Source organism: Erinaceus europaeus, chromosome 4, assembly GCF_950295315.1.
Source record: "Erinaceus europaeus chromosome 4, mEriEur2.1, whole genome shotgun sequence".
NCBI lineage: Eukaryota > Metazoa > Chordata > Mammalia > Eulipotyphla > Erinaceidae > Erinaceus > Erinaceus europaeus.
The window spans coordinates 14,589,494-14,612,127 of record NC_080165.1 but is presented as its reverse complement, the minus strand read 5'-3'; the positions used below and the strand labels follow the sequence as shown (position 1 = coordinate 14,612,127).

General features: G+C 41.7%; 1 protein-coding gene across 2 annotated transcripts in view; it reads right to left on the bottom strand.

The window, feature by feature from the left end:
* The window catches only part of ATXN10 (ataxin 10), a 182,384-nt gene that overhangs the window by 114,987 nt on the left and 44,763 nt on the right, over window positions 1-22,634 (bottom strand). The window contains exons 5-6 of one of the 2 annotated variants that reach the window (XM_060188766.1): window positions 20,044-20,140; window positions 14,867-15,025 (exon numbers count right to left, since the gene is read on the bottom strand). In XM_060188766.1, coding sequence (XP_060044749.1) covers window positions 14,867-15,025; window positions 20,044-20,140 — 256 coding nt within the window. The remainder of the gene's footprint in view (window positions 1-14,866; window positions 15,026-20,043; window positions 20,141-22,634) is intronic. The other variant, XM_060188765.1, reaches the window with a different exon arrangement.

Here is a 22,634-nt window from a genome sequence, read left to right as displayed (position 1 = left end):
TGTGTGCATTAAAAGCATGGGAGCAATTAACACCACCCATGGGAGCAGCCTCAGCCCCCATTCTCTCCCTGCAACAAGAACCTGATGAATCCCTCGCTAAATTCATTGCCAGGGTCCAGTCGAGTTTGGAAAGGAAGATTTATAATCCTGACGCTCGTTTTCTCCTCCTGCGATCCATAGTCTGGGATGGAATGCTTCCGCATTTTCGACAGGCCTGTATCACTCTTAAAAACAAACACCCAGATACTTGGATTATAGGTACACAGGATCTCAGATCAAGCTCTTTTCAAGGACCTATGTTACAGGCCTGTGCAGCTACCTTACATAAGCAAAAAGGGGCTTGCTTTCAGTGCGGTCGCCAAGGGCATTGGCGTAACCAATGTCCAGAAAATAGACCGCGACCCCGCCTCCAGTCAGGGCAACCCCGCCTCCAGACAGGGAATCAGAGACCACAAATGCCTTGTCCCAGATGCCAGAAAGGATTTCACTGGAGGAGAGATTGTTGGTCAAGGTTCCATAGGAACAGCACGCCTCTGCCAAATGTAAACAGGGATTTAAACTAGGTATGGGGCTTCCCTTAGCCCCGCCCCCAAGAGGGAAGGAAGCAGGTCGCCCGCTTGGTGCTGTACCCTTCTTCCACAAACAGAAGCCCAGTTTGGGACCCAATCCGTCGCTATACCCACCACGCCAAGTAACAATAACAGAGGGTGAGCAGAAGGAGGAACCCACGGTATGTGGGAACTTCCAGCATAGAAATAACCGGCTGGAGCAAGAGAACAGCTCGAATTCAGAGCCTGAGATTTTATGGACCACCCCTGTTTTAGAAAGGGGTCACCCAACTATGACAGTAAAGATTGGTAATATTCCTTTTAAATGTTTGATTGACACGGGAGCAGATAAGACAATATTAAGACAAGCAGAGGTTCCCCAGAGTTGGGAACTCCTCCCAGGACCACGCTTACATGGTGTTGGAGGATTGACTCAGGCATTCCGCACACGAGATTCCCTTGTGTGGGAAGATCCAGAAGGGACTACCGGACGCTTTCAGCCTTTAATAGCTGATATAAGCACCAATTTATTGGGAAGAGACTTGCTGGAATCTTTAGATGTAGTGATATCCTCAGACACCTCTGCAGGATACCACACTCACTCCTGTGAGACTGCTAGACCCAACCAGCACCCCCAATACTAACTGCCACTGTTCGTAACAGAACTCCCCGCTTAGATTGGCTTTCTAATGAGCCTGTCTGGGTGGAACAGTGGCCTTTGCCTAGGGAGAAGCTAGAAATTTTTTAAAAACTCGTCCAAGAGCAGTTATCTTTGGGACACATTCGTCATTCTCGGAGCCCATGGAATACTCCAGTCTTTGTAATTAAAAAGCGCTCAGGAAAATGGCGCCTCCTCCAAGATCTTCGTGCAGTTAATAAAACCATGCAGGTTTGGGGCTCCCCCCAAAGGGGTTTGCCTCTTGCTTCCACAATTCCCACAGGAATTCCAATCATAGCTATTGATATACAGGATTGTTTTTTCTCTATTCCCTTACACCCACAAGATTGTAAACGTTTTGCTTTCTCTGTTCCTTCTATTAATAATGCCAGCCCTGCCGATAGATTTGAATGGGTGGTACTGCCCCAGGGCATGGCTAATAGTCCTACTATTTGTCAAGAGGTTGTTAAATCTGCCCTTTTTCCATATATTCATAAGGGCCTTAAGGTTTTTCATTATATGGATGACGTGTTAATATGGGGAGAATTAGATACAGGTCTCTCCGCCCTACGTGATTTTCTAATCCCTGCCTTAAAGAGAAGTGGACTTAATGTAGCCCCTGAGAAGATACAGCTAATCCCTCCAATATCTTTCTTAGGCTCAGAGATTTCCCTAACGCAGATTCGTCCTTTAAAACCTTATGTTACTTTTCCTTCTAATCTCACTCTTGCTTCTTTACAAAGTTTTCTTGGAAATTTGAATTGGTTTAGGCAGTATCTTTATCTGCCTACGAGCTGCCTGCAACCACTGTTTGATCTGTTAAAAGGAAACAAACAGCCCTCCTCAAAGCGTATGTTAACCCCCGAAGCATCCTTGGCTCTGGAAAAAGTTAACCAGGCTCTCCAGGACATGCACCTCGTTCGATTCTCCCCCTCCTCTCCAGTAAATCTTCTAATCTTTAACTCCACCCCCATGGTAGTGGGGGCATTGTGGCAGAAACATGGCGTTCTCGAATGGCTTCATACGCCAGTAGGTGGAGCTCCAAGACTCCTTACCGAGATTGATGCCTTAGCATTTATGGTTCGCCAAGGAAGAAACAGATCGGTTCAGGTCTTAGGAAGGGAACCAGATTCAATCATTCTTCCCTTTTCTCTCACTGATACAGAATGGCTCATACGCCACCATTCTCGTTTTGCCATAAGTTTAATGGGTTTTCCAGGACAATTAGATAATCATTTTCCCTCTAATAATTTGATAGCTTCTTTACCTCTGTTGCCTCTACTAGTACCTAAACTTTTCTCTCGAGATCCCATCCCCTCTGCTCCTACAGTGTTCACTGATAGTGGAAAAAAGGGAGCTGCTGCCCTTATATATTATCCAGACCAGCAATACCCCAAACCTCTCTTTACTGAACTTCCTGATAATTCCCCTCAGTACAAAGAACTTTATGCTGTTTTCCTTGCATTAAAAGCTGTACCAGAATCCTTCAACCTTTTTTCTGACAGTGTGTATACTGTTAACTTACTTCCATGGCTTGCTCGATCTTATGTAAGAATTGATGACAACCCACTTTCTCCTCTTTTAATTCAAATTGCCTCTATGCTCTGTTCTCGAACCCATCCACTGTATGTTCAGCACCTACGTTCCCACAGCCCTCTTCCTGGTCCCCTGTCCGAAGGGAATGCTGCAGCTGACCGCCTTGCCTCCACAGGAATTCTCCTAGCCTCTGTCTCTAATCCTGCTGACTTTCATTCCCTAACCCATGTTAATCTTAAAGGTCTTCGAGCTCGATTTCCTGATATTCCTCTGCCACAGTTAAAACGTATTCTTGCTACATGTTCCTCCTGTGCAGGTCTAATCAAAACACCTGCTATTCAGACTCTAGGGGTTAATCCTCGAGGTTTAAAAGCCAACGCTCTTTGGCAAATTGATGTTACCCACATACCTAACTTTGGCAAACAAAAATATGTGTTCATCTCAATTGATACCTTCTCTAAGTTTATGTGGGCTACAGCTCAGACTGGAGAAAACTCAAAAAAGCTTATAAGCCATATGCTCTCCTGTTTTGCTGTAATGGGCTTACCTCTTCAACTTAAAACGGATAATGGACCTGCTTTTACCAGCAAACAATTTAAAGATTTTTGTTCCCTCTGGAACATTACTCATACTACAGGCATTCCGTATAATCCACAGGGACAAGGCATTGTTGAGAGGGCCCATCAAACTCTTAAGGCTCAATTAAATAAAGAAAAAGGGGAAATGTACCCCCCTAATATCCAGCTGGCAAAAGCCTTAACTACATTAAATCTCTTTAATATTTACAAAAACTCCGACCAACCTCCTATAATTCTTCATTGGCAAACACCACCCACCCTCCCAGCTATTAAAGTCAAATGGAAAGACCCACTTGATAAAATTTGGAAAGGACCTGACCCCCTGTTGACTATGGGGAGGGGTTTCGCATGTATTTTTCCACAAAATTACTCCAAGCCTGTTTGGGTTCCTGCCCGCCATGTCCGGCAATACCCACATGATGGTGCTGATATCCCTGAAGAACAAGAAACACTGCAAGAAGACTGGCTGCAAGAGGACTGGCTACAGGATGCACCCCAGGATCCATAATACAGCATGGCAGAATCAAAAAAAAAAAAAAATCTGATTCACAGAACTCTCCCCCCCCACCCCGAATGAATGTCTTATGCTATGACTGGCCAGTTGTGTTTTTTGAGTGAGTGAGTGAAAAAAAAAAAAATTGAGTGAGTTGAGTGACCAAAATTTTTGTATGACCCATTGTGCTCAGAGTACTCTGAAAGTTAACTGACTTTATATCAAACGGCTGGACGCAGCCATGGTTTCTGGAGACGTCCAGAAACAGTCCAAAAATTGTTCATTCCCCCTTTTGATTTCTTTTTTAAGTCTTGATATCAATATGAAATATTTAGTCTTAAACTGTGTGAGTAAAGATGGTTCAACTATGACAGTAGTTCTAAATTCACATTTGAAATGATATATCTTATTTACAAGTTTTTCTCCTCCTGTGTGTTATAAACTATATGTTTTAATATGCGTGTTTCAAGTTTGGTAAACATTAACAGTTAAATTGTAACTTCGAAGTTACATTTTTACGAGAAGAGGTAAAATCAATTCATTTAAGTAACTGAGTGTTTAAGGTAAAACTCTAAATATTCAATGTGACAATTCATCATCTCCTAAGTTAAAATACAGATTCTCTATACAGGACGTTTTTGGAGGGCCCCCAAAAATGTCCTGTAAGCTATCTTGTGGAAATTAATCCACAACAAATTTGGCATCAATCTGATATTGTAAATGTACAAAAAAAAATGTCACTAAAATGTGTTAACTCTAGTAACCTGAGTTTGCTTAAAAACCCAATGTAAAAATAGTTAAGAATCAATATATGTAACTTAAATTCGGTATGAAAACTTTGCTATATAAAGACTGCTACATGAGGTCACGTAAGATGACCTTTACACGAAATTATAAAGATACCTAAACCAGTTATAATCATTGAGTTATCAATTGTAGTAAACTTCTAATTTGTTACAAAGTTTTTTCATAAGTAATTGACTACAGCTATGACAAGCCTTCGCATAAAGAAGCATCTGCTGATATAGAATCCCCAGAAATCCATCTTGGACCCCTGACCTCTGACATCACCCACAATTACAGCCATCCCCCGAAACCCATGATGTGACCTGACACGATCTAGAGAACCTGATTAACAGACTCCGAAGGACAAGACTTTCCTACTGCCTTTCTCTCAACCATCGGTGTCTGCTCTTCCTGCTTCTGTTTCGCCCATCATGTTTTGGCGGTTCCAGGTCACTCTCTACAGAGAAGAAAAGTTCCAGTGGCCGTCCTCCTCCATCAAGATAGACGTGTGGCATTTATTTCCTGGCCTTTGACATTGGACTGATGCTTCTATAGAACTTGCTGGACACTCCTTTTATACTGCTGGACTTCTTGAAGAATGACTGTAGCAGTTCATAGAACTTACCGCCAGCTGACTCGGGATTTTGCAATGCCAGATCACCCCTCTAGCCCCTCGGCTTATCAGGCCCCCACTCCTCCACCCATCAGGCTCACTCTATCTCTTGCTACTCTTACTTATCCCTCCCTGTCTTGTGCTAGTTATTTTTGAAGACACTTACACACTATCATTCTGCTTTCTTCCCAACAGGTTTCCGTTCACCCCTACACTGCTATTCCCCTGACAGAGATGAAGCCTTTTACAGACATTGACCCAGTTATATATGACCATTAAGTAAGAGGAAGATGTTGGGGAATTGTGAGGATATGGTTGAGCTTGGAAGGGCTTGAGCCTGAGGAGTGTGTCAATCCTGTTAGTCTCTCTCTCCCCGGAGAGGTTGAGCAAGGAGGGACAGTAGAACCCCAAAAAAGGTGTGCCTCTTATCAGTCTCCCTGCCTCACAAAGTGCCCCGCACTCCTGATACTATGGCAAAAAGTTAAAAAGAAAGGGGGAGATGTTGGGTAGTTGCCACCTCCCCCTGGCTTCTGCTTAACCATATGCCTATATAGGGATTTACTGATCCAAAGCTTTGGTCTATTTACATAAATCACTTTTACATAAAGCACTCCAGGGCATTGGTGGTTCAGTGATAGGATTCTCGCCTGCTCCACCCCCTCCTTGTCACACCCTGATCCCTTCTTTGTCACACCCTGATTTTCACCAGTCACTTTTCTCTCCACCCTCTCTATATCACATCCTGTTTCCACCCTACTTGGAGAGTATAAAAACAGCTGCTCTTCTGATTAAAGACACTTGGAAATTGCTTTCCGGCTCCGAGAGTTCCAGAGTGTATCTCCTGCGGAAGTTGGTGCAGCACGAGTTCCTGATCCCTCTCCCACACAGCAGCCTAGATCAGCTCCAGTTGAGTTCTCTCCAACCCAGAGAGCACTAGCTCGGGAAGAAGTACCCTCAGGCTATCCCGGCACTTGTGCCAGTCCTTGTGCTTCATGCTTTGTGCATTTAATCCAGTGCACCACCGCCCAGCTCCAGCTTTTTTTTTTTTTTTTAATAAGAAGATTGAAAGAACAGATCACAGAAATACCTGGCTAAAACACAGACACATTTGCCAGAAGACACACATTTTCTGGAAGTGGCTGAATGCATGGACAGTGGTGTGGAGGGGAGAGTGTCAGGCCTAGCGAATGTATCTGAACCAGCAGCCTGGCACTCGCCAGCCATCACTGTAGCTAGCAACTCAGAGCAATGATGCTGTGCTGTGGGCTCAAGGACAGAGGAGAAACTGTGGCCTCTAAACCCTGCCCTCAGGGAATTCCCAAGAGAGCCAGGGTACTAAAGTTCCCTCAGGACTCACCTCAGGGTCAGAAAGGAAACTACTGAAAACTGGCAAATGAACCAACGGAGACGGTTTGATCAACACCCATTCTCCAGTAAAGAACCATTTGGACGGTGGTTTGGGAGGTGGCGCAGTGGGTAAAGCACTGAATTCTCAACCATGAGGTCCTGAGTTCAATCCCTAGCAGCAGCACATGTGCCAGAATGGTATCTGGTTCCTTCTCATGAATAAGTAAACAAATTCTAAAAAGAAAAGAAAAAAAGAAAAAAGAAAAAGGACCATTTGGATGAAAGCAGCCCAAGTCACAACTAAATGGCAGCCGTGTATGGGTCAGGGAACTAGTTCCTGCAGCAGAGAGCTGTCCTGCATTAGCTGCACACTTTGCCACACATGAGGACACAGGTTCTAGCTTCTGCCACTGCTTGAGAGAAACGTGCTAAAGGGAAACTCCCCGAGCAGTGGGACAGCACTATGGTCTTTCCTCCCTTTTTGTCTCTCCATCTATCTCTTATCCTCTGTCTTAAAAAAAAACAAAAGAAAAAAAAAACTTTCATAGTATTCTCTAATTCCATTCCAGGTGGTTCACTTCCTAACAAAGTCCCAAAACCTAGATATAGACCAGGTTCCCTAAGATAGAGCATAGGTTCACACATATCCATAAACCAGGGAAAAATATATACCTGAAAGCAAAAGTACACAACAGTCTGCAGTGAGTACCCCCAACACTTCATCTGCACTATTCCAGCCTTTAGGTCCATAATTGTTCAACAATTTGTTTGGCTTTGTATGTTAATTCTCTTTTCAGCCACCAGGTTCCAGATGCCAGCAGGATGCCAACCAGACTTCACTGAACAGACAACCCCACCAGTGTGTCCTGGAGCTCTGCTTCCCCAGAGACCCACCCTACTAGGGAAAGAGAGAGGCAGACTGGGAGTATGGACCGACCAGTCAACACTCATGTTCAGCGGGGAAGCAATTACAGAAGCCAGACCTCCCACCTTCCGCAACTCATAATGACCTTGGGTCCATATTCCCAGAGGGATGGAGAATGGGAAAGCTATCAGGGGAGAGGATGGGATACAGAGATCTGGTGGTGGGAATTGTGTGGAGTTGTACCCCTCCTATCCTACAGTTTTGTTAATGTCTCCTTTTTAAAATTAAAAAAAAAAAAGAGTCCACTGGGATTGGTAGAATCATTTAGGTATAAAGCCCCTGGGGATGGAGGGAGAGGGAAGAATGACAGCAAACAAAATAAAAACAAAGAATGTGTATGTACACACACACACACACACACACACACACTGAACCCACACTGGGAGAGAAGTTAAGTTACTGCTATTTGCATGTGACATAATAATATACATCAAATACCCTAAAGATTACACCAAAAAATCAATAGAAATAATAAATTCACCAAAGCAGCAGGATACAAAAATCAACAGCTATTAGTCTGTTGCATTTCTCATTTTTTTAGACTTGTTTACCTTCTCAATTTAAGATCTTTATTTATTTATTAAGACAAGGTATATAGGGAAAGAATCAAAGTACCATCCTAGCACATAGGGTGCCAGTCTAGCTCGGGACCTTTCGCTTCCAAGTCCAAAGCCTTATTAACTGCACCACCACTGAGCCCCTACTGTTGCATTTCTACACAAATGAGTCAGAAGAATGGGGGGAAAAGAAAGCAACTTCCTTCAGGATACACCAAAAAAGATAAAATGCCTTGGAGGAAATCTAACAAAGGAAGGGCTAAGGGAGAAGATACCACCCAGACAATAGGAGTGGTTACAGGTATAGGCGGGGCTTTAGTTTTTTTTTCTTTTTACCTTTTTTTTAAAAAAATTTTTGTATTATCTTTATTTATTGGATAGAGACAGCCAGAAATCAAGAGGGAAGGGGGTGATAGAGAGGGAGAGAAACAAGGAGACACCTGTAGCCCTGCTTCACCACTCGTAAAACTCCCCCTGTAGGTGGGGACCAAACCCCGGTCCTTGCACATTGTAATACATGCGCTTAACCAGGTGCACCACCACCCAGCCCCTGGCTTTAACTTTAAAAAGCCTTGGGGGGGCTGGCTGTCTTTCTGATTTTTACGGTGTGACTACCACAATGTAAGTCCTTTTACTCCTTTTCTCTCTCTCTCTCTCTCCCTCTCTCTCTCTCTCATGCCCTAACATTTGAACATTTTTTTAATAAAGTTTAATTTACCTGGATAATCATGGTTTTCCATCAATTCTTTGTTGAGATCATGTGTGATGAACCTTTAGAATGGGGGGGACAGATGCTGTCCCCTCACGCGTTCTCCTTTAACAGAAGTGAGAGACTTTCACAATAAAAATGATTCATGACATGGTTGAATTAAGAAAGACACAAAGAAATGAAAGTATTCAAGTCAGGAAGTGTGACAAGGGATAAGGCCATGAGCTCTTGAGAGATTAGAACTCAAGTTCATTCTCTGGCACTGCATATGCCAGGTGCTCTGGCTCCTTCCCCCATTCACCCTCCTGTCTCATAAATAAACAAACAAACAAACAAATAAGTCTTTTTATAAAAGAAAAGAAATGGAAGCGTACCCCATGTCCATGGTTCAGAAAGATAAGCACTGTTAAAATGATCATATTACCCAGGCTCAAAACCCCAAAGGAATTGTTAAAAGAAACAGAACAAAGAATTATAAAATTTGGAACCACAAAAAAACAAAAAAAGACAGATCAACTCTGTAATAAAAGGGAAAAAATGGAGATATCACTCTCCCTGGCTTCAAACTATACTACACTGCAATAGTAATTAAAACAGTATGGAAGGGGGTGAGGAGATAGCATAATGGTTCTGCAAAAAGGTTTTCATGCCTGAGGCTATAAGAACTCAGGTTTCACCCCCAGCACCACCATAAGCTAGAGCAGAGTAGTGTTCAGGTAAAACAAACAAACAGTATTGTAATGAAACAAATCAGACACTCAGCCTAATGGACTAGAGAAGCCAAAAATAAACCCACAAATCTCCCAAGCAGCCTCCCTGGTCCCTAACAATTACCAATGTGTACATTTTTATACTTCTGTCACTGAAAGAAAATCTGAATGGAAGTGTACATGACTTAACCTTTTGGAACAGGAAGCAGCTATTGCTCACTCAACAGTTCCCATAACAGTTTCCCAAATTAACGCTTCTATCAATAGCTTGTTTCTTTGTATTGCTGAATAGTTTTACAGTTTGGGCCCTATTTTAAGAAGCTGGTTAGAGCTTTGAGACGATCGGTAATGGTTTTTCCTCTTATTAAACAAAGAACTGAGCTCTCTACTCCATTTCTGCACAGAATGTCTGGTTTTCAGGAACTACTGCTGTTAAGTGCAAGAAGCCTGCACAGTGAGTGTGCTAGAGAAGACTAAGGTGGAGCCTCCGAGTTAAGCAGCTAGAGTCAGTGCTGCCACTAGGGACTAACTCATTCACAAATACCTCACACCAGGATGCTCTGTTAGACGATCACACACGCTCATTCAAATTATGCCAAGGACACTCTTCCTTAGGAGTTGGCAAACTCTTTCTATGAAGCGCCAAATAGTAAACACTTTCGATTTTGCAAGACAACGCCTCTGCTACAGCTACTCTGTCAGCCATTGTGGCATGAAAGCAGCCACAAACAAAACAAAAATGAGTGAGCATGGCTGTGTTCCAGTAAAAATGTATTTATAAAAACAAAACAAACAATGGGCTGGACTGGCTCACAGGCCCTAGTTTGCCAAGATGTAATCATGACAAATTACACGGCCGATGGGGCTGATCCTACACACAAACAATAATAATCAAAAACAAATGAAATATATATAATTTTCAGTGTGGTGGTCCTATGAAAGGGGGTGGGGTAGGAAACAGATGAACAGATCCGGAGAACACCAGCTAACATAAGCTGCCAGGAAGGTCTCTCTGAAGAGATGATACCTGCAGAGACCTGGAGAACCACGACAGGTGGGCCGGGCCTACAGGAAGACCATTCCAAGCAGAAAAACTCCAGGCGTAAAGGTTCAGAAGAGGACAAGCAACGTACTCAAAGAAAAGCAGTAAGAGGAGTTGGAAGGATGAACCAAAGGAAAAGTAGTATGAGAGCAGGTCAGTGAAGGACTCTGGGGAAGGAGGGCAGGGAGAGGACTTGGGGGGAAGGGGAAGGAGGCAGCTTTGGAACCCTGTGCACGATAATGGGAAAAGACCTACACTGGGTAGACAGTGTTTAGCAGACACTTGTCATGCAGAGATGAGAAACTGGACCTGAGTGTCAACAACTGTACTGTAAACCATTAACTTCCTGATAAAATAAGAAAGGAAGAAAGAAAGAAAGAAAGAAAGAAAGAAAGAGGGAGGGAGGGAGGGAGGGAGGGAGGGAGGGAGGAAGGAAGGAAGGAAGGAAGGAAGGAAGGGGTAAAAAGAGGGAGCTGGGTGGTAGCTCACCTGGTTGAGTGTGCATGTTACAGTGCACAAGGACCTGGGTTCGAGCCCTTGGTCCCCACCTGCGGGGGGGAAGCTTTGCAAGTGGTGAGGCAGTGCTGCAGGTGTCTCACTCTGTCTTGCTTTCTCTCTATCTCCCCCTCCTTAATTTCTGGCTATCTCTATCTAATAAATAAAGATAAAAATAAAAAAAAAAGAAAGAAAGGAAGGAAGGAAGAAGAGAAGAGAAGAGAAGAGAAGAGAAGAGAAGAGAAGAGGAGAGGAGAACATGGTAGAGAAGAAAGGGTAAAGGAAGAGAAGATAGATGGAAGGGATCAGGAACTAGAACATAATAAGTACAGTCATTCCCACCTTGTCATCAAGTTCAGTAACCCATGGTCAACTGAGGCCCAAGTAAATGACACACAATAATAGATTATGTGTGTAACAAAGAGACATTCATATACCTTAATTATCATATATTGCTATAACTATTCCATTTTTATTACTGTCCTTATCTACTATTTTCCTAATTTAGAAATTAAATTTTATCATGGGCATGTATATATATGGAAAAATCATAGAATGTATATTTGGCATATCACCTGGTTCCATTAACTGGGGGGCGTGGAATGTATCCCCAATGGTTAAGGGGGCTGCTATACTTCAGACTTACCCTTAAGTGCAACAGGAGTTCATTGAGGGCTCTATTTGAACAAGAATAGCAAGATTTACTGCAAAATTTTTGGAGATCGCTCTGGGTACCATATAACAATTTAAACTACAAGAGGAAAGTCAATTGCATTTATCCTCCTCACATCTTTATAGTTTAGATGGTAAAACTTATATACATAGACATGGAGAATCCCTATAGCAAAGGGAATATTAATCTGGAAGTGGAACTTTGTCATGTAAAAATAAATCAATCAGATAATCCAAATATGAAGAGAAATAATGCTTTGCCCACAGTTGTAAATTTGTCTCATAATGAAATTGTACCTAAGTTCAACAGAGTGATGAAAGTTATACTAAAAGAGGCCAAAACTAAAATGTATCCCATCTCCCTGAAAAACTGAGAGTCCTCATAAACAAAATTTAGAGGGAAATGACCAGCATAAGAATTCTGCCTTTCTACCCTGTCTCTGCTAAGCACTAGGCAGTGACTCTGGTCAAGCTAATTCAATTTGTTTAAGTCTCATTATCCATCTATACATGGTAGCAAGAATAGTGATGGACACCAGTAAGGTGAAAATGAGACAGAAAATAGCCCTCACACTGTAGCTTCAGCACAAGAGACATAACAGTTATAAACATGGGAGTCAGGCAGTAGCGCAGCGGGTTAAGCACACGTGGCACAAAGCACAAAGACCAGCTTAAGGATCCCGGTTCAAGCCCTGGCTCCCCACCTGCAGGGGAATCGCTTCACAGGCAGTGAAGCAGGTCTGCAGGTGTCTATCTTTCTTTTCCCCTCTCTGTCTTCCCCTCCCCTCCTCTCTCCATTTCTCTGTCCTATCCAAAATGACAACAATAATAACTACAATAATAAAACAAGGGCAGCAAAAAGGAATAAATATTTAAAAAACAATTATAAACATATCTTCTAGATAAATACATATTTGTCTAATATAAACATCTTTTATATAACTACTTATTTCTCTAACACATACACTACATGTGTGTGTGTCTTAAATACATATTGTCTAACAACAAACCCTGAGAAGTGAAGTGAAATCTGAAAGAACTGAAGAAACAAGATAGAAAACAATCAATCCACTTTCATAATGAATAGAATAACTAGACAGAAGAACATTAAGGAAATAGGAGATCTGAACAACCTTGCCTAACAAACACAGAATACATAATATTAAAATATACATCAAGCCTCTCCAGCACAAAAATTGGTAGCCCTCCCTTGTCTTATAGTGAATTCCCTACTGGCTTTCTCTTGGGTCTTACTAAACTAGTAGTAAAAAACATTAGCTGGGCTGCCAGATTTAGAAAAATTCAAGCCTTGGATTCATCCAAGGTTACCTAAGAGCATGAAAACATCTTTCACATCTAGAACAAAAGAAACAGACATTTTTAGAAGGACATTACCCCAATTATTCAAGCTACATGCTGCCACAGCCTTGCTCGCCTACACTTTCCTGTGCTTGCTGGTGTGTCTGAACAGAAAGACCCTAACTTAGTGAAATGTTTATCCCTTCCCAGGAAAAGACACTTAAGTCATGAGCTCTTGCATCGCGTAGGTTTGCACACGTTGTCAGTTATCCTTAAATGCTGAGACTTCGGAGGGTAAAAGAGCAGGTGTTTTCAAATTTCCAGAAATAGACTTATTTTTAGTAGTGAGAAGTAACCACTTGGTTATAATTCTAGATATTTTGTGATGTAAGCAGAGTATGATGACACTCTAAGATCAAGTACCCAGCACTAAATGTCCAGACTCCAGTCCCCCATTGCTACTTCCCATTCTTTTCCTCTCTAATTCCATCGAATGGACTTTGGTAACTTTAACTTAGAACTATTCGAAGCATATTTTCTATCTTGACCTTTATTCCATGCTGAAAAGGGAAGGAAAAAAAAAAAAGCTACAAGTGGAGAAAGCATCAATCCAAAATACTTAACAAATGAAACAGTTGAGCAGCAGAAAATGTCTCTAGGTAAGCTGACTCCAAGGACTCATCCATGAGGCTCAAAGTACCTGCATGCTGAGGGGGGTTTTCCAAGACAGGCACAGTATCACAATAGTTCACATGCCAACTTCTTGCATTCAAATGGTTTCCAAAATACAAACAAAACAATCAGGAAAAAAAATAAATAATTTTTAAAAAGTAGGTACAATCTCAATCGAACTATAAAGTTTATACTGAAAAGGCTGAAAGTGAGGAAGTTTATCTAATCACTAATGTGATTATAGGCAGTTTGAAGTTTCCAACCTGCACAGAATCTGTGCCCTAAACTCACTAGTAATCACTTGGAAAGTGGGCAAAAACAGATTTAAAGGTAAATAAAAGAGCACTATGAAAAGAAAACTGACTAAATTTTAATTATTTTTACAGCAATGAAAGGGTCATTTTGTCAATAAGACATAATAATTATAAACACATATATATCTTTTAGATAAATACATATTTGTCTAATATAAATATCTTTTATATACTTATTTCTCTAGCACATACATATATGTGTGTGTGTCTTAAATACATATTATCTAGCAACAAACCCTGAGAAGTGAAGCAAAATCTGAAAGAACTGAAAAAAACAGATAGAAAACCATTCATTTTCATAATAAATAGAATAACTAGACAGAAGAACATTAAGGTGGTCCAGGAGGTGGCACAGTGGATAAAGCACTGGACTCTTAAGCAGGAGGTCCCAAGTTCAATCCCTGGCAGCACATGTTACCAGAGTGATGTCGGGTTCTCTCTCTTCTCCTATCTTTCTCATTAATAAATAAATAAAATCTTTAAAAAAAAAAGATGAACATTAATGAAATAGGAGATCTGAACAACATTATACAGAACAGGCCTAACAAATACATAATATTAAAATATACATCAAGCCTCTCCAGGGCAAATCAGCTATTAGACAATAAAACAAATGACTATACATTTTGAAAGAATGAAATTATAAAAAAATGTGCTGACAACAATACAATGAAATTAGAAATCAGAAACTTCAGAGATATACAAACACATTAATAAAGCAACACACACTCCCACTCCTCCCCGCCCGCTTTGAAGAACTCTCCTCACTGCTCACAGCCCAATGGAAACCTCACTTCTCCTCACTGCTCACGGCCCAATGGAAACCTCACTTCACCTCTTCTACAAGCCTCCTAGATCTTCTTAGAAACTACCCAGATGTTCTTAAAATCGGATTTCCAGCAAGATACTTACGGCCATTCTGATTCAGGCTGCCTTTGGTGAGCAGCTATGACATCAATTGCAATGTTCAGGTTTTCCTCCAGATCTTTCATTCTTACAGAATTAAGGGATGTGAACAGTATCATCGAAGAGTAGGCAACGATTTTTTTGTCTGAGTGATTTAAGCAAGACCTTGCAAATAAAGAAATAAAGAGGATAAGCCCAATTTTACAACATGGTGAAATGATTATAACATCAATAACAATCCTGCTTTATATCACTAACTGATTTTTTTTAAGGATTTAGTGAAGAACTGTGGTATACTGAAACAAGTGCTGCAGCAATAGCATCGCTTTGTTCATTAGTAGGAAAAGAAATAGTTGAACAGAAGGATGTTATCCAATATCTGCTCTTACTATATATCATTTCACTTTATGTTGCAGTTTCCAAGAATCTATCAAGGACAGTGAGACCTCACTATACACGAAGTACTGTAAAAATGACCAAATATTAAGTCATAACACAAAGTATCTAATACTAGAATTACAGCTGATAGGACTCAAAAGCAAGTAACAATTAACTCATAAAGTATTAAAATGTTCATTCCTTTGGACACATCAAATGACACTCAACATTTTAACAAGTGAAACAAAGTCCGAGCTCCTCAGATAAAGAAGGGACTATGAAAGCTGGAAAAGGGCAAAAGACCGGCTCAATTGATAATGGCCTTTCAGTCATTACTGAGCCACCCCACCAACGTGGGCCTTACGGAGTCCTAGGATTCCCCCACAGATATGACATGCCTAGTCCTTTAATAGACCCCTCTCTCTACCATTACTGGTCCCTTCCATTAGGAATGTCATCATAAGCCCTTTGAAAAGCCTCTCTAGGACCTTGCCCTTGCTATAAAGCAGCAATGGCAGGGACTGACCCACTTTCTGAAAGGAGGTTGGGTCAGCCTACTTTGCCATCCAAGGAAGACTGGTCCTGAAGTGAGTACAGCCTAGAATGTTCCTAGCTGTGACCAACATGGATGTAGAGATTTTACAGGCTCTGGTGCTAAATATGAAGATATACAAGCCCTGGGTCAGACTGATGTGGTAAACAACTGTATTTGCGTATTTTCTTCAAGTTTGGGAGCTACTCTCTGCCCTAATTCAACTTCCTAGTTCTATTCTCTACATCTTCCCAAATAATATTTTTAGTCCACCTGCATATTAGCTATCAACCTTACGTAAAAATTACTGAAGTCATGGACCCCTAGGAACATCCCTGAAACAGACTTCCTAGCTTCTTACCACCCTACAAACCCTATTTCATCTGCTCTATTCCTATCTTCGGGTTCTTGTTTCTTAAACATTTTGTCCTGTCTCATATCTTACTGCCTTTCAGACAACAAGTTGCAGACACTACTATGACTCCATCCTGAACTCCACAGGCAGACAACCTCACCACTGTGTCCTGGAACCTCACTTCTCCCCACTAGGGAAAGACAGAAACAAGTTGGGGTTATGGATCCACCTGCTAATGCCCATGTCCAATGGAGAAGCAACTACAGAACCTAGAAACTCCCACCTTCTGTACCTCAAAAAGAATTTTGGTCTGTACTCCCAGAGAGGGGGAGAAATGTTAGGGAAAGATGACTAGAGGGCTCTGAATCTCAATTCCATAAGACCCAGAAGAGAAAAGAGGGAAAAAAAGGAAAACATTTCAAAAGTAGTAATAGGTGTATGTGTGCCTTAGAAAGGAAGAGAAGGCATGACCACAGAAAAAAAATGAGGGAAAAAGACAGATAGACAGACGGGCAGGCAGACAGGCAGACATACAGACAGGCAGGCAGGCAGGCAGGCAGACAGGCAGACATACAGAAAGACAGACAGTTATAGAAATAATAGTCAACCCATATATGTGACCTTGGGAGAAGCACTGCAGTTTCCAATGGAGAACTCTGATAGTAGGAACCCTGTGGAATTGTTCCCTTGTTATCTTGTAATTTTGCAAACCAATATTAAATCATTAATAAAAATTATAATAAAAATGTTCATTCTTATTAGAAAGAATGCTCAAAAGACAAAAATACCTCCATGACTATAGGCATTCCTTTATTAGTTCCTGAGGAACAGAATGTTTAAGGGAAAGATAGTAGGTATATTTGTAAGAAATAGAGTCTGGAGTCCAAAGCCACAATGTAAGCCCTGAATCATCTACTGTCAATTATGTGATCTTAGAAGGTCACTTCTCTACTGCCAGTTATCTTATGGTTCATATACAGAATGACGGGATACTTTTTCATTTGAACTTCATTAACACCAAACAAGAGGTGCTATCCCTATAATATGATAATGAGTGGGTTTGACTTTACTCAGCCAAGGACACAAAGGAAATACCTGCCAATGCTGAAATTCAAATTTGGCTATATCTGTTTCACATGCATAAAGTGTGAAGCCACATAACCTCTTTCAGTTTATTTTCTGGCATGAAAATTGGATACAGTAACAAGACTTTCTCAGCCTATCTATCTATCTCACAGGGCTCTATGGGATCGGAAAAGACCGTGGACTTAAACCACCATGTTAGCTGTCATGGCCAATCTGATCACTCACATCAATTTAAGGGCCTCTCCTCTGAGTTTCTGTGACACCTGGGTTTACATGTTTATATTAGTTCCCACTTTCTCCTACATGGGACTTGCAATGCCTTTATTTCCCCCACCAGGCATGGGCTCTTTGGGAGTACTGAATATATTTATCTGAATGCCTATCTTCCTCAGAACCTGGAAAGTACTAGGTATTCCAACTGTCTTAATGGAGCAAATCATCATCAATTAGCTATTTCCAGGGGTCAGAGAGTTGGCTCAGTGGATCATGGCTTTATGTGTGAAGCCCTGGATTTAATCTTTGACACCATATCACACTGAGAGACAGAGAAGGAGAGAGAAAGAGAAACAAACAGAACATCATAAATGGCAGAGCAGAGTTCTGGTCTCTTACAGTAAAACATAAACTTAATAGCTCAATTCTCATCATCCTTTTGTTCCACCTAAAACTCAATTATTATTAACCACAGATGCGTATCTTCAACTCTACTGGCAGTAATTGGAATGCCAGTTATATATTTGGTGAACTAGAAGTAACTTTATCGAGTTTGTTATTATAAAGTACTACCATACATTACAGCGAGTGCTAAAACCCTACAAAACAAGGGAAGGAAGCATAGGATTTAGGCAGCCTGCTACTCCGAAAGAACACAGACCTTAAACCAGGGAGTAGCGTGAAGTTAATAGGCTACGCCATTTAACAGCAAGCACGTATCAGTCCCCTCGTCTGTCCCTGTAGGAACAGTACCACTTACCCACAAATAGAGATTAAAACACAGAAAAAGTCCAACCTGCAGTAACTGCTGCTCTGCTTATACTGTCTTCCACCACTAAAATCCCCTCTTGGCCAAAGAGCCTGGAATAGAAGCCAGGCCTCCTGCTCCCAGACAGTATCTTTCCTCCAAGCCACTCTGTCAATATCACCAGCTCATCTTTCATCTTAGTGCTCAATCTTAAGAAATAGCGCAGCTAGTGAAAAAGCAGTCAGTCACCAAGATGGTGCCAGGAACCAATCTATATAGATACACAAATTCGTGGGCAGGGAGAGAGCATAATGGTTATACAATATAAAAGAATTTTATGCTGAGGCTCAGGCTTGAGAATCCCAGATTTAATCCCCTCCGTCACCATAAGCCACAGCCCAGCTCTGGGGGGTGTATCACCCCCGCCCCATATATATATGTCATTAAAATAAAACAAAATGGGACGGGGGTAGTGCACCCTGTTGAGCACACACATTACTACCCCGTGCAAACACCAATGTCCCCTCTCCTCCCCTGCCACAAGGAAGCTTCATGAGTAGTAAAGCAGATCTGCAGGTGTCTCTCTTTCTCTCTCCCTCTCAATTTCTCTCTGTCCTATCTAATAAAAAAAGAAAGGAAAAGAGAAAAGGGGAGGGGAGGGAAGGGAAGGGAAGGAAAGGAGATAAGGCAAAAAAGAGGAGAAGAGAGGAAAGGGGAAAAGGGAGGGGAGGGGAGGGGAGGGGAGGGGAGGGGAGGGGAGGGGAGGGGAGGGGAGGAGAGGAGAGGAGAGGAGAGGAGAGGAGAGGAGAGGAGAGGAGAGGAGAGGAGAGGAGAGGAGAGGAGAGGAACAAAGAAGAGAAGAGACTGGCCACCAAGAGCAGTGGAATCATAGTGCATGCACCCAGCCCCAGCAATAACCCTGGTGGCAATAAAAATAAATAAATAATAAAACAATAAAGGAGAGATATTAAAAATAAAATAGGTATGTAATTTTGTAAACTAATAGCAAATCACTAATAAGAATCATAATAAACATTAATTAAAACAATTACATATTTTTTAAAAAGTGTTTATCTAAATCTTCAGTTCTCCATATCAACCGAAACACAACCCTGTGCTGATCACATAAGAACTACTCAGTAAGTGAATGAGTGATTACCTCATGGACCATACTTCAATGCCATAACTTTTAGGTACTTTTGTATATGCCACAGATCATTAAACAATTTGCCTTATTTTCAGTCATATGAAAGTGTACAGATTTTCAGTGCACTCACTAAACTTTCAGGTATGCAGAAACCATGTAACTACCCGAGTGAAGAAAGAGCACATTTCAGGAGTCGGGCGGTAGTACAGTGGGTTAAGTGCATGTGGCACAAGGCGCAAGGACCAGCGTAAGGATCCCGGTTCGAGCCCCCGGCTCCCTACCTGTAGGGGAGTCACTTCACAGACGGTGAAGCAAGTCTGCAGATGTCTATCTTTCTCTCCCCCTCTCTCCATTCCCCTCCTCTCTCCATTTCTCTCTGTCCTATCCAACAACAACGACATCAATAACAACAACAACAATACCTACAAAAATGAAAAACAACAATGGCAACAAAAGGAAAAATAAATTAATAAATATTTTTTTTTAAAAGACAGCACATTTCCCGAAGTCCAGGAGACCCCTCACGTCCTCTCAGCTAGCAGTGAGCCACCAGCACTGTATGCCAAACGCCCCACCCTACCTGCCCACCCTCAGCTGAAACAAGCTGTACTCCTTGCCCTCTCGTGGTCTCAGTCTCCTTTTCAGTTGGAGCTGTAACATCTTACTGTAACAATATAACCAAAATTTTGCTAGAAGTTAGAAAACCTCTTAGTACTGTACTCACAGGAAGAGTTCTGGGAAAGCGTGCATCCAAACAACAGACTGCGAGTCTTCATTCCGAGAGGCAACATTGCCTAAAAACTGCAGGCCACAGCGAAAAGCTGAAGATTTACAAAAGTTAAAATGATAAATGGTTTTCAAAAGTAACAACATGAGTGAATACATCTTACTAAGAAATATCCCAGGGGCCAGGGAAAGGGCTCAGTGGCTAAGTGCCTTGCCATGCACGAGGTCCTGGGTTTGATTCCCAGCCGGTATCTCATGGGAGCAACACAGACTGCACCAAGGGAGTTCCGTGGATGGTGGAGTGATGCAGAGATGTCTCTCCCTTCTTGGTTTTCCCACCCTCCCTCTCCCTTTCTCAAAATATAAAATAAAAATGGGGAGTTGGGCGGTAGCTCAGCGGGTTAAGCGCACGTGGCGCTAAAGCCCAAGGAGCAGCGTAAGGACCCCGGTTCGAGCCCCTGGCTCGCCACCTGCAGGGGAGTCGCTTCACAGGCGGTGAAGCAGTTCTGCAGGTGTCTGTCTTTCTCTCCCCCTCTCTGTCTTCCCCTCCTCTCTCCATTTCTCTCTGTCCTATCCAACAACAAGGACAACAATAAAACAACAAGGGCAACAAAAGGGAATAAATAAATATTAAAAAAAAAAAACTTAAAAAAAAATGGGGCCAGGGATTAAGCTCAGCAGTTAAGGCTCTGGGTCCATTCTTTGGCGTCGCATTAAAAGCAATTATTTTGACTTACAGAGATAGAAAGTTTACACAAACCTGTTTCAACTATAAAAGATTCTTACCACAATGAAACTTAGGGTAAGACACTGATATTAAAATGCCTTACCAAAACAGTGTGCAGTAAGCAAAATAAATCAACATTTTTTTCCCACTAGGGTTATCACTGGGGGTCTGCAGCTGCAGGAGATTCCTCTGCTCCCAAAGGCCTTTTTTTTTTTTTTTGAAAGAGGGGAAGGGAAAGACAGGAGTGGGGAGGAAGTACCACAGCACTGATGAAACACCTTGCAAAACCTCCTGTGAGCAGCCTTGTGGTGGCTGTGACCGGAACCCAGATCTTTGGGCATGGATAGTGGAAACTCTGCCTGGCGAGCTATGCTCAGTCTCCAAATCAAAAAAAGACAATAAATCTGGGTCCAGATGTGGCTCACTGAGTACATGCTTCACATATATAATGTCCTGGGTTGGGTCCTTGCCCCCTCCTCCAACAATCATTTGTAAATGTAAAAAAAAAAAATCATGAGAGTATGCATTCCAGTTACAAAACAATCTTAGACTTGAGAGAACTCTGGTAGTTATCTTTGGGAGATGGGAAGGTGGGAATAATGAACTTTGGTGGTGGGTGTGATGTCAAACTATATTTTTATAATCTTGTAGCATACTATTAATAATACAAAACTTAAAAAAAACAGTCTTAGACTAGAGTGTGTATATGTGTAAGAGAAAGATACCGGGGGTCGGGCGGTGGCGCAGTGGGTTAAGCGCATGTGGCGCAAAGCGCAGGGACCGGCGTAAGGATCCCGGTTCGAGCCCCTGGCTCCCCACCTGCAGGGGAGTCGCTTCACAGGCAGTGAAGCAGGTCTGCAGGTGTCTATCTTTCTCTCCCCCTCTCTCTCTTCCCCTCCTCTCTCCATTTCTCTCTGTCCTATCCAACAACGAATTGCGTCAACAAGGGCAATAATAATAACCACAACGAAGCTATAAGGGCAACAAAAGGGGGAAAAAAAATGGCCTCCAGGAGCGGTGGATTCATGGTGCAGGCACCGAGCCCAGCAATAACCCTGGAGGAGGAAGAAAAAAAAAAAGAGAAAGATACCACAATTCTCTGCCACTTGTGATGTTCTATTTGCTTTTGTCTATATTTTCTTTTAAGCTGGTACCAACTTGGAACTCACAAATGTAAAATAGACACTCTACAACTGAACTGCCTCCCTTGACTAGATTTCTAAAATCTAACTATATAGTCATCTAAAGCACAAACTATAAAAGTATTTTAACTTAAAAAAAAACATTTAAAATTACACCATGTAAACACCAGCACAAAATGAAAGTCAAACATAAAGTCAGACATAATAAATATTAAAGCATTATTAAATTTTTATATTGAAAAAATTTTTAATTATCTTTATTTATTTATTGGGTAGAGACAGCCAGAAATTGAGATGGTGGTGGAGACATAGAGAGAGAGAAACAGAGAGACACCTGCACATTTACTCTGTCACTTGTGAAGCTTCTCCCCTGCAGGTGGGGACTGGATTTTTTTTTTTTTTAAGTAATTTCAGGCGTCAGTGAAATAGCTCACTTGAATAGTGTGGGTTTTGCCAGGCACATGACCCAGGTTCAAGCCTCACTCCCACTGTACTGAAAGAAGATGCAGTGATGTAGTCTATTTCTCTCTAAAATAGTTTCTTTTTTTTTTTTTAATGTTAAGCCATTTTAAAATGACTTAATTTTTCAAATTTATTTATTGGGGGATTCATTTTTACAGTTGACAGAAAATACAATAATTTGTACATGCATAACATTTCCCAGCTTTCCACATAACAATACAACCCCCACTAGGTCCTCTGGCATCCTGTTCCAGCACC